A 13,128-nucleotide genomic window follows, 5' to 3' on the forward strand; every position below is an offset into this window, starting at 1 on the left:
TATGGTGTAAACTTTACGTTCAGTGAGTTTTTCAGATCACATGTGCTTTGCTTTGTCAGATATTTTGGTATCTTTTAATTTAGTCCGAAGAGCTGTAGTGCCTCAAGCATGCCTGTATGTTGTGTGATTGGAGATATTCCACTCTCTGTTGGGTGAATTCTTCTCATGTCTGGAGTGTCTTTCAGTCTGATGAAATTGAGGTTTGTCCAGGTGCTCCTCTGCAGGTCATATGTTTTCTTTTCAGAAGCAGTCTTGCATGTGTGTGTGTGTGTATGTGTGTGTGTGTGTGTGTGTGTTTGTATGTGTGTGCACCTCTGTATGTGTGTGCGTGTGTGTGTGTGTGTATGCGTGTGCGCGTGCGTGTGTGTGTAACATGGTTTGCTATGATGATGGACAAATGTGAGTGTTGTGTGTGTATTTGGAACACAGCCTGCACCACCGCTTCTGCTACACACATTACTGTATGGCACATGATCGCCCAATGTGTGTGTGTGTGTGTGTGTGAGGTGGAACAGGAGAGAAGGAGGCTGGAGGAAGAGGCAGCGTGTGTTGGTCGGGACAAAGAACAGCTCGAGCAGAGTGTACGCTCTCTAGAGCAGGAGCTGAATGAGGCCCAAGCTGAAACACACGCTCTACAGGTGAGAGACAGAGAGAAAGAGACATGTAGATGGGTTTGGTTGTTCATATCTTACACCTTCATTTGAAATTTAGGGAGAAATTGGTTGGAATTTCAGCAGAAAATTTCCATGGATTGTTAAAAAAAAAAAAAAAAAAGCATAGAAAGTCAATACAACAGAACGGACCTTATTTTCAAAAAATTCAACCTTTAGTATTTTGAAATCCATTTCAGATCTAGAATACAAAAACATAGCCTGTTTGGAATAAAAACAAGTTCACTCTCGCTTCTTACACCTGCTCGTCCCTCCGGATTTAAGCACTGTTCTCCTGCCTCCAGGCTCAGATCTCTCATATGGAACATGCCCACTCACAGCGGCTGTTAGAAGTGACGGCGCGCCACCGGCAGGAGCTGGACCTGGAGACGGAGCGGCTGAGGAGCTCCCAGCACCAGACCGAGAGGGCCCTGGAGGCCCGAGAGAAAGCCCACCGCCAGAGAGTCCGTTGTCTTGAGGAACAGGTGTGAACTTACATTAATTCTTGAGACTGCATTGTCAGCTGATTTAGATGTTATGATGTGTAGCGACGGTTAATTACGAGTCTGAGTGTTGTTTCGTTGCTTTCTCGTTGGTCGGTGCTGTGTTTCGAACAGTTGAACTCTTTGACGTTTTAACCATGTCCTTGATTCAGGTGTGCACGCTAAAGGAGCAGTTAGAACAAGAGATGAGACGGAGGCAGGCTTACGTGAGCCAGATGCTTCGACCGGGGGTCTGACAGGGGACTGACTGGCTGACTGACACACAGCCCACTGGGGGAAAAAGCCCCGGTATAGTGCCTTTGTGTGTCATCCCACAATCCTACTGCGTTCACTGTGACCCACGGATTTTACGCTGGAGCCAGTCCAACTGGAGAGCTTCAAACATACGCACAATAAGCTGTTTTGACAGGACACACACACACACACACATACACACACACACACACACACACACACACACACTATATATAAATATACACACACTTAACACCCATAGTGTCAAAGCACATGAAATCACTGTTCACAGGGTGTGTTTTCAAGCTACAAGAACCCAAATAATTCTAGCAATCCACATCCACAAGCATAGAAAACCCAGCAACAACAAACAATAAGAGCACTGTTCTCCCAAACACTCTGAAAGTGCCAGATTGTTTTAAGAATTTGTTCTGCAAACCACAGCAGTGCGTGTGCCTTAGTCTATTTGTCATACTTGTTTATCTAAAAACAGCACTCGCAATGTTAGGATAAAAGATAAGAAGCTACCCATCCCACATCTTCTGGAATGTTCTCTTCACCACCCAGTCATTTCACTGCTGTTCTCATGTTACTGAGTAAGTTCATGTAGTTGCATTATTTATGTCTAATGATTTGGAGATTATGGTATTAGGGTATTTTTGACTGTCACAAACAGGTCGCTCTCCAATACAGAGAAGAGTTAAATGATATGAATCATATTGGCTCGTACACAAAGAAAATCCTAACACCAGTCAAATGTCAAGTAATGATATGAAAACGAATTCTCCTAATGATTAATATTTAGAGGACCATCAATTTTTATGCTAATTTAATATTAATGTCACCGCTGTGATTATGTCTTAATTTTGTCACTTCTAAACCATGTTTTGAATTGATTTATAATCAGTATGTTTTTCTGAATAATTAACCCGACAGTAATGTATGTATACCCTCCCTGCAACATGATTTTCACGAGCCAATAAATTCACAATATGCGAAGCAACATGAAGGCATCTGGTGTTTTGCAGTTGAGACTCTGTATTTACGTTGGCTTTGAATGGTCGATAATTGCTTTAAGTTGTTTTGATGTGTGCAAACAACTTATAAACTGCCGCAATAATCCCATGTGACGTGCTTGTTCCAAGATTTGATTTGTCTTACTAATGAGGCTCTGTCAAACGTGGGCTTTTTTTCTACTTGGATAAAAACGCTCCTCCTCTATTGCCAGAGGAAGCATAGTTTCAAAGCCTTTCATTCACACATTACTGCACGATTCCGTCAGCCGCACAGCGAGCTAAGCCTTTGTTTTGCTTTTGTTTAAAGTGTGTCCTTTTCGGGCCGCTTTGAAAATTAGACATCTCATGAGCAGGATGATGAATTTTGAGGGGAAATTGATTTTAAGATTAAAAAAAAATCCTGCCGTTAAGACTTAACTCAAAGCAGAGGAGCTTTGTGTATGGTTTCTTTGAAGCGGTATTTTGTGCGTGTTTGACACGATAGCGCCCATAATATGATTGGCATGTTCTAATGCTGCCCTCTTACTGCAATGCGTTCCAGTGCGCATCGCCGCGCAAGAGAGTGTACGTTCATGCAGCGGCGCTGGCTCAACCAGCTGTCCGAAGCAAGGGTTAAGAACACCGGGGAATGCGCTGTCAGAGTCTCTTTAAAGTGCCTCTTTGATTATCATAGCCCCGCCCATCGGTTATCAAATTACCGCCCTCTACTCTACCATTTGCTGAGAGCACCTCATTATGCAAGGTGGTGAATCCCTGGAGGGGTGGGGCCGGGTCTGAAAGGACTTCTTTGGCAGGCAGAATAGAGCTTTTATTGAGGATATTTCTTAGCTAACCATCAGGGACTAAATCTCAGGATTGTAAAAAAAAAAAAAAAAAAAAAATTCAGAGAGAAAATTCAGAGCCGAATCACTCTGCTGCCTCTTTTTTTTTTTCATTCCCTCTCTCTTTTCATTTTAGTGAGAGACGGAGGGCAGGATCAGCAAGCAGAATGCAAGGAATCTACCTCTCTGTCTCAGACACGCAGCCCAAGTAACACGGGCAAGAGCTCTAAGAAGTGAGAGAGAGAGAGAGAGAGAGAGAGAGAGTGGTGAAACAGAGAGAGACACAGTGAGAGAGAGAGAGAGAAGGAGAGAGAGAGAGAGAGAGAGAGAGAGAGAGAAGGGAGGCTTTAGAGAGGAGTGTTTGCTGGGGTTAGTTCAGGGTTTGGATGGTCTTTACCTATCCTCCTGTCCTCCAGGTCTCCTGTTGCACTTCTACTCTCCTCTCCTCTCCATCCTTACATCCCCCCATCACAGGGGTCATGGGGCTGTTGTGGGGGTTGCTGCGATGCATGTGTGTGCTGCTGTGCCTGGACCCTGCTGCCCGGCGTGGATCCGGCTGTACCCCTGGAGGATTTCTACCCGTTCGGACAGGATGAGGGAGACACCCAGACCAACACACAGGATGACGGGGGCTCTGGATTAGTAGAGATCTCTGTGGCTTTCCCTTTCTTTGGAGACAGGCATGCAGGACTCTATGTGAGTAAGGAGTGTGTCTGTGTGCACGTGTATGTGTGTGGGGCTCGGTGTGGAAACTGTGGTCTTTCATTCAAAGGCTGTGTTAGTGTGACTGAATGAGATGGTGTTTGAGGTGTTCGTTTGGGTTGCATTAGGGTGTATGAAATGGAGAGCTTGTGTCTAAGCAGATTTTGTGAGTGTTTATGGCATACACAAATACATACAAACAAACAAACAAACACACACACACACACACACACACACACACACTGCCATACACTATGAATGATTGTATAGGTACATACCTGCATAAACTGTGTCCTTAAGAAAAAGAATGAAACAAATTTTTGTATAAAGGAGAGAGAGAGGAGGGTAGAGTGACATATATAGAAATAATCTATATGAGTGGTAGTGGACCTCCCTAAACGAAATTTTTAAGCTCATCTCAGTACGATAAGCTTTGGTGTTAGAATGTCACAGATGAGGTTCAACTCCCAGCCTAGTAAATCAACACCACCTGTTGCTTGTCCGCATCCTTGCAACTGCCGCCTCTGAAAATACCCACTCCCCTCTACTCTCCGAAACCTCCATCCTTCCTCGTCTCTCATCACCCTGCCAAACCTGACTGAGGTACCACGGCAACAATGGGCAGGGTTAAAGGTCAGGTTTCCACACTAAGCGTCAAGGAGGGAAGAAGTGAGGTCAGCATCCCAATACGGCATGGGAGTAACAGGGCAGACAAGCCAGGACAGGGACCCTAAGCCTGGTCGCCTCCCCCTGCCCACACCCCCCCCAGCTGCCATTTAAAACAAATGTTTGTTCAGTGCAATATTGTATTTCTGTTGTGCCCTATTTTGAAGTAATGAAGTAATTTAGAATCATGTCTCTGCAAAAGCTGCCAAGTGGCATTAGAGTGAGGTGCACGGTGATGCCTGTCTCGTGCTTCGCTGTGATTGCGTGTGTGTGTGTGTGTGTTTGTGTGTGTGATCACTCGTGTATGTGTGTGTGTGTTTGTGTGTGTGCATGTGTGTGTGTGTGTGTGTCTGTCTGGCCCCCGGGATGGCACATCTCATCTTTCATTGCATGATGCTTCCGAATGTGAGACGTGATAAGACCTGTTGCGGATAGCGCAGCAGATCTAAGATTAGACTGGGTTGGGATGGGACAGAGGAGGGAGAGGCTGAATCTCACTGAATCTCTAGTGTGTGAATAATAAAGACATGTGAGCATCTGTCAAGATTGTTACAGTGCAATGGGTGCAGCAAGAGAGGTTACTGCAGGTCAAGTACGATCGCACATCTCAAGTCGCCCATGCAGCGGGAGTGAAAGCGGTCTCACTGCCAGGGTTGTACTTAGGGTTACATCTGAAACGGCACAACATTTTGGGCTTAGCGGCAGCTTTACTGCACATTGGCCGCATGTTGCTCGATGCCTTTTGAAAGCCACTTTGTGTGAGTGAGATTTTCAATGAAACATGGGGGCAAATTTTCATGGGTAATTTAATGAGGGTATCCCAGGACCCCCTCAGGGTATAGCAACAGAAAAACTCTTCAGCCGGACAATTTACGGTGCTTCTTTAAAGTTATTTCATGCTGTCACTTACTGTATGTGCTTCCCCGTATTGAAAGAATTGGCTGCTTTTCTCTTAACCTTTAACACCCCCTTCCTCCTCTCTCTCTTATTTTCTTTCTGTTGATTTTTTTCCGGCTGTCTTTTTATTTCCCCTTCTCACTCCAAAAGGACTGTAAAAACGTACAGCTCTGCCATAAGCTGCTCTCCTTACCTCTGCCTCCACACTCATACACACTCCCCTCCTTTCTTTTCCCCCGCCACACGGTGAGGTGAATTTAAAGACAAATAGAGCAAGACCCCGAGCTCCAAAATCTCACTCCATTCTACTCTTCCTGCCTCCCTCCATCCCTCCTTCCACAACTTTGCTCTGTCTCCTAATCCTACAGGGATAGAGAGAGAGAGAGAGGGAGAGAGAGAGAGAGAGAGAGAGAGAGAGAGAGAGAGAGAGAGAGGGTGGTGGTGGAGGGTGGATGGTGGAAAGAGATAAAGGCAAAATTTTATTAAACATAGAGAGAAACAGAGAGAGAGAGAGGGAGGGGGGAGAGGGAGAGAAGAGAGAGACAGAGAGAGAGAGAGAGAGAGAGAGAGAGAAAGACAGAGAGCGCTGTCCCTTTTGTTTTGGTTTGTGTCTGGGAGTTTTCACCTCTCCCTTGCCTCCTTCTCTGCTCCAGATAAGGAGCACAGGGGTCTTCACTCTAGACTGACCAGCTGCGCTGCTCCAGTGCCTCAAACAGAGCACCGGTCCATCTGCAGAGTATCCGACTGGGATGCCAAACAACGCGGTGCGAGGATTCGCTAATCTAATGCACGCTTGGGATCAAGGGTTAGGAGGAAGACATGGAAAGCAGGGAAAAAGAACAGCACCTTGAAAAGAAGTCAAGCGAAACAAGACGTTCCCAATCACAGATACCGCGCGTTAACGTGCTATTGACCCCGAAAACAGCGCAGCGACCCCAGCAAACTTGAGGCACTTGATAATAAATGCTGTATGATTGCATGTTACGATAAGCAGTATCAATACGCGAGCATAATAGGCATTACTAAACAATACAATAATGCGTTGGTGTGTGTATGTGGTTTGTTATCAGTGTAAATGAAAGGGATGTTTATAACTGAGTTTAAACCAAATGTGTTCATACTTGAAATGAGTCAAAACAGATGAGGAAGGACTGACAGGGACAAAAAGCTATAAAGCCACACTTCACACAAAATACACATCTGCTATAGCTCATCTGAACCACTTCAACACTTAATGTTTGCGCAACTACACAGAGAGAATCCTCAACCTTGGGGGAGAGGAGTGTTTTTTTTGCTCTCCTTTTTGGCTTTACTTAAGTGACCCCACACGGCTAGAATTATGTGTGCATGCGCAAGTGTGTGCGTGCGTGTGTGTGGCTTTGTGGGAGCTGGTAGATTGGTGTGTGTGTTATGCTTTATATCAAGTTAGTCATTTGTTATGTTAAGCTTTTGTACTTATATTTGGACTTGATTCAATAGAGACAGGCATTGAAATTAATTTTCCTCCGGATAGCTAAAAATTATTTATCCAAGCCTAGCAAGGCTATTTGTATATTGTTCTATGATATAAGAGATATGAAGATTGATATAGAGGGTCTTAGGGTGGTGCAACATGGCATACCAGTCACAACTTAACACTTCAATAGATGGGAGGAAGAGAGAGAGAAAGAGAGAGAGAGAGAGAGAGAGAGAGAGAGAGAGAGAGAGAGAGAGAGAGAGAGGAGACCTAGGGTCAAGCTCAAAAGTCATGGCTACTTCTCTAGTAAGTATGACTGTGAAAGCTCTCCTCTGACAAGGAAGGTCTAATGTTTGCCTTAACTTATCCCCGGGCACCTTTTTTATCTTAGGGGATTTGTTTTGGCCCAAGATATCCCAAATGAAAGTTTGTTTAAGTCTATACATTACTTAGCTCCAACGAAAACTACTCAAGGAAAACCCAGGATATTTTCGGCAAAGAATTCCCCAAAAAATAACAAGGGTGTCCGAGAGTGAAGGGGCACCTTGAGGAGAAAGAGAGAGAGATAAAGAGGGAGACACACAAATTCTCTCTTTCACACACACGCGCGCGTGCGCATGCACACACATACGCACTTATGCACACATACACACGTGTGTGTACACACAAATGCATGCACACACTAAAACACAAGCTGACATGTGCATGCTCACGCGCGCACACACACACACACACACACACACACACACACACACACACATTATTGAGCTCCCTGTGTTTTGATGCTGTGATCATTTCCATGTTGTATCTTTTAGTTACCTGACCGAGCAGGGCTCGATGCTCACCCACCAGGCTCTGGTTTCATCAAATTACCCCATCCTATATTTATTAAGATACTTGGACAAGGAGGAAAAAAAGCTGGTTTAACCTCTTCCAGATGCCAAGATCAGACTGAATGCCAAAACATATTACTAAGCTGGGAAATAATTGCTAATTTAGTGTTTTGAGTGATTTCCTGCTGTAACTCTTGCACTGAGCTGGGTGATTTCTATTCATTATCACCCCCCAGACACAGACCAAAGGATGGCAGGTTTAAGCTGCTGTGAAATGTTGAAATGAACGTGCCACTTCCATACTCACAAGTAATCATCATTAAACTGCTACAGTTTGATTGAACAACCCATACTCAAAATCCATGGTCATTTGTGTGTGTGTGTGTGTGTGTGTGTATGTGTGTGTGTTGGTGGTGGTGGGGGGGGGGGCGGGGCGGTATTGCTTTATTTCAGACACTTGTATCTGTCACCAGTTCATGTCAGACAGAGTTGTAGCCACGGTTGTAGACGACACCACACCCTCCCAGATATTTCTCTCTTTTTGTAATTTGTCTCCTTCATTCCTTCATATCCACCGTCATCCTCCCTCTTCTTGACCCCATGGTTTTCAGGAGCCTCGCTTCCCTCAGCCGACAACATTCTCAAACATGCCATGCCGACGCAGAGAGGGGAAGAGTGTGGTCGGGTAATTATCCGAGCACCCGCAAGACAGGCCAAGCAAAACTTCCCTCTGCTGTTTTCCCAGCAAAGTCCACCAAATTATGGTTTCCATACGCGCTAAGGGGAAAAGGAGAGGCAATGTGTACGATGTTGTTGTCTTGCCATAGTTACGTGTCACTGAGCTGTTCAGTACACAGGAGGGCAAAGGTCAAGGTTGAGAGTAGGAGAAATGGGATAGATGATGAGGATCAAAGAAGATGAACTGGGGAAACTGAATGATGAATAAATCCATGAAGTCATACAAATATGGGCTATGTTACAAACTCTGAGTCATTTAAAATCAATCCTGCAAAAAAAAAAAAAAAAAAAGTCAGTTGGTATCTCTGGTATTTACATGATTTCTTTACTCAAAGATCTAGCACCTCAATCAAAAAAATTAATTATGTAAATCTCTTGCAATAATTTAATCCTTAAAATGACAGTTATTTGGTCCTACATCTGCCATTAATAATTCAACTCCTACATATCATTTTAAAGCCTTCTTAAACTCATGAGGCTGAGTGTCTGCTTTTGGATGTCTTTGGCAGTTGGCAAAATGTGATTCGAAGGGGAAAAAGACTAGATACTCTAGATAATTCTAGCAACCACAGTATACTGCCCAAATCTGTTTGATGTTAAAATACATGCACAGCAGAAGATTTAATTTCTAATTTTTCTATATTTATATAAAACTATATTCTCCTGCACTCTTGAAAAGACTCTATCACTCAAGGCAAACTGAGACAAAGACTCCCTTAGGGCAATCACTGATTGGTTATTGGAGCGCACCGGTGTTCTGGATCAACCTGTGGAGGGATTACCAGCCGGGTCAAATTTCCCCATATATCATTAAAGGTCCTTTAATGATCTTTTAAATATGTGGACCTCACATGGAGTAGAATGGAGATTCCACCTTGTTTGAGGAAAGATCCAGTCCCTTATTTATACACTCTGTAATAGCAAGGAAATCAATCCATAGGTAAAACAAACACAGGACTCAGGGGAACAAGACATGGGTAAGTAGAACAAGGGCTTAGTTTCCCTCTCTGCAACCTCTTTATCTGACGTCTCCATATCCATCTGACCCAGGTGGCATTTCCCAGGTGTATGCAGTTTTGTCTGCTGGCTCAGCTTGACATTCATCACACTGGACTTTCGGTCAAAAGAGCTTTTGGTCAGAAGGGCAGAACTCAAGAATACTTCAGCATTGGCTGAGTTGGGTGGGTTTTTGGAGCCAGTTGAAAGGACTATGTCTGTAAACTAGCTTTCCTGGTTTGGAGATGGACAGTAGCCAGGGCAGGTGTGTCCAAGCAGTGCCAGGGTTTTTTCAGCTGCTGCCCTTGAATAAGGAAACTGTGTGTTCTCCATTGGGAAGTGGACATATCCGCTATGCGGGACTGTCTCACCCCGTGCTGCTGCTACTTCCCCCACAGTGTCAACAAATCAGCAGACACCTATATCTCTCTCCATTTTGGTCAGCGTTTCTCCTCCTCAAGGGTATATATATTTAACCTTCAAGGACTTGCATACTGGGTAGAGTGTCTTTGATAAGCTATTCGGCGATAGTCCTTGTGGTTAAAAGGGTACTACAAATGAAGCTGACCTTAAATTATGCCTCTGCAATGCATTAATCTTCTAAGACCAAAGTCAGTATAATCAAGCCTTTCCTGAAGACATGTTTCCTGATTGGTTTGCTTTTATGAGATCTCTGCTGAATTACAGTTTCTTTGAATTTCATAAGACTCAAGTTGTTTGGATCCGCTCTACACGGTCAGGTGAATTAGCCAGTGGAAAGAATTTCAGCGGGATGAAATGAGTTGTTTGTGCAACTCAAAACATGAATGTTCAAACATCAAGCTCGCCGCATGCTAAGGGCTCCATTCCACAGTGGAACCTGGCAGCAGAAGCCTGAAGGTTGAGCTGAATGGAGCTTTGTGTGTTGACTGAGCTGACCCTGTGCCTTACCTGGGCCACTTTCAACAGGGTGGACAATGGTTAATGTTCTTTAACATTTTTCTTCCAGTTTGCGTTTGCTATGAATGTTTACAAATATTAGCTAACAATCTCAAAGCGTACAGTGTAGTGAATGCAGAAGGAAGGAGGTATCCTTAACACACACTGATCAGCTGTTTCTAGGCCTTTTAGGCAAAAAATGTTTCACTATCATCTAATAATATATTGTCGCCCTCTCTGGGAAGAACCACATGTGATGGGGGTCAGACCTGTTTGTTACTATATGCATATACATTTTAGTACGGTTAATGTAGTGTCATAATGTAGTAAACCTGTTGAATTTAAGGAATCTCTCACAAGTTTACTTCTGCCGTGTTTTCTAGGTTAACAACAATGGTCTGGTTTCTTTCCTGCGAGAGGTTTCCCAATTCACACCTGTGGCCTTCCCAATTGCTGGGGACCGCAGGGTGGTAGCACCTTTCTGGGCTGATGTTGACAACAGACGGGCTGGAAAGGTCTTCTACCGGGAAAGCAAAGACCCGGCGATCCTGAAGAGGGCCGCAGCAGACATCCGACGTTACTTTCCAGAATTTCCTACGTTTACAGCCTCATGGGTGCTGATTGCTACCTGGTATCAAGTCACGTTTTTTGGTGGCAGTGCTTTCACACCGGTAATGTCCTTCTGGTAATGCTCTCACATTACCAGTGACTCTTGATAGTAATAAGTAATAAGTAATAGTAATAAGTCACACTTTCTGAACTCATAAGATTCAGTAATGCAGTAATGATGTGCTATAAGGCTCGTTATAAGAAGTGATGACACTTCAAGTATCTTACAACAATATTTAGAATACATATGCAGCACATTAATACAGTACGACCTGTTTTGGTTTGTATGATGCATTGTGATGCTAAGTTTGGTGAAATTTTATCTCGGCAACTCCCCAATTTCATCGTTGCAGTCAGATCAGCATTAAAGGTGACCCACTAGTGGCTCTCACAGTATCTAATGACTGAGTCGTTAGTCAGCCTACTGTAACATCTTTGTCATTTCGTGCAGGTAAACACATTCCAGGTGGTGCTTATCACAGATGAGGAGATTTCTTTCACCATCTTTCAATACCATAACATCACATGGACCACTGGCATGCATGCAAGCAGTGGGGGAGACATAGCTGGACTCGGAGGCATTGCTGCGCAGGTAGCCTCAACAGATATCCCTCAAAGCATCATAGACTTTAACAAGGAACTATGACCAGAACTTCTCTGAATAGAGTACATTGGAACTTCTCTAAACAGAGTGCCCAAAGGTAGAAAGGCCCAGTGAGAAAGGGTTTTATGCAGCTTTGATAGATCAGTACAAAGAAACATATCAGAGGAGGAAAGTCGCCCATTGGTTTCGAATAGCGCTTTCCAGGCAGTGGATGTTCACTAAGCTTAAGATTTCATTTGGGATTAAAATTCTCAGACAAACATAGCCATCAAAAGCTTAATCAGCCTGCGTAACTACTGAGTAGATTGGTTGCAAGAGAACAATAATGACCTCATCTTATGCAAACAGTAGTCTTATTAGTGACCTTTTTCCTCTTATCCACAGTAGGGGCAATTTATACTCACTTGGATCAAAACATTGTCCTGATCTGATTAGCATAGTTTAGTATGTTAATCCATGCCTACGTGCTTGTTTGAGGTGAACCTAATGATGTTTGAGTCCCCTCCCTTCCCCTGTCTTCCCAGGCAGGTTTCAATGCTGGTGACGGAAGGCGTTATTTCAACATCCCAGGGTCACGCACTGATGATGTGGTTGAGGTGGAAAGCACCACCAATGTGGGCTATCCTGGCCGTTGGGTGTTCCGGATTGATGATGCTCAGGTGCAAGTGGGCGGCTGCAATGCTTCAGGTAAGACCCAAGTGTGGTGCAATGCTCAGAGAGGAAACAAGAACACTGGTGTGAGTTGGACAGAATAGAAGGTCAAAAAGCTGACATAAAAAGCACTTACTTTCAGAGGGAAACAGACCATATGTAAAAAAAAAAAAAAAAAAAGGTGGTGGTGGAGCATGTTAGTCATCGCTTGACACATCATCGCCACTGGCTTTCTCTTACCGAAATCAGTTATCGGTGAAATTTGACTCTGACTTTTAATGTTAGTTCTATTCTCCCCCCAGCCTCTGTCTGTCCAAACCTGAGGCCATGTCTCAACGGTGGCCGCTGCATTGACGACTGCATCACTGGAAACCCATCGTTTACGTGTTCCTGTTTAGCTGGTTTCACTGGACGCAGGTGCCAGATTGGTAAGCGCATAACAAAACATCTATCTGCTCCTGCTAAACCCTGCAGACCTGAGTATGAAGCATCTCTAATCTGAATGATCAGCTCTTTTCCATTCTCCTCAGCGCTCCTTTTCATTTTCTTCTCCCCTTCTTGCATTTAAATTCCAATAAATCAGGATCCACATAGATCTAAACCAAGACAAATGCATAAGCTAGAAAGGCTGAGTAGTATCCAGTGTCGTGAAGAGCCTTTAACGTAACCAGAGCATTTAAAATTGTGATCAAAAAAGAATGGACACAAGCAAAGGCAGCATTTGAGAGAACTGGGAAAAGGTCAGTCAAACTTCAGGCCCAGGCCTGCCACGGCAACAGTTGTTCTCCATGTTCTGCCTGGCCAGGAAAGAGTGTGTCACCTTGTAAAAGCAGG

General features: G+C 44.1%; 2 protein-coding genes across 2 annotated transcripts in view; both read left to right on the forward strand.

Moving 5' to 3' along the window:
* The window catches only part of crocc2 (ciliary rootlet coiled-coil, rootletin family member 2), a 35,448-nt gene extending 34,059 nt beyond the window's left edge, over positions 1-1,389 (forward strand). The window contains exons 35-37 of the mRNA XM_030791080.1: positions 507-638; positions 956-1,135; positions 1,306-1,389. Coding sequence (XP_030646940.1) covers positions 507-638; positions 956-1,135; positions 1,306-1,389 — 396 coding nt within the window. The remainder of the gene's footprint in view (positions 1-506; positions 639-955; positions 1,136-1,305) is intronic.
* Positions 1,390-3,703: 2,314 nt separating this feature from the next.
* The window catches only part of sned1 (sushi, nidogen and EGF-like domains 1), a 28,022-nt gene continuing 18,597 nt past the window's right edge, over positions 3,704-13,128 (forward strand). The window contains 6 exon segments of the mRNA XM_030791578.1: positions 3,704-3,754; positions 3,756-3,920; positions 10,814-11,101; positions 11,491-11,631; positions 12,168-12,330; positions 12,597-12,722. Of these exon segments, the coding sequence (XP_030647438.1) occupies positions 3,704-3,754; positions 3,756-3,920; positions 10,814-11,101; positions 11,491-11,631; positions 12,168-12,330; positions 12,597-12,722 (934 nt within the window).

The sequence above is a fragment of the Chanos chanos genome, chromosome 14 (genome assembly GCF_902362185.1).
Source record: "Chanos chanos chromosome 14, fChaCha1.1, whole genome shotgun sequence".
In the NCBI taxonomy this organism is placed as follows: Eukaryota; Metazoa; Chordata; class Actinopteri; order Gonorynchiformes; family Chanidae; genus Chanos; species Chanos chanos.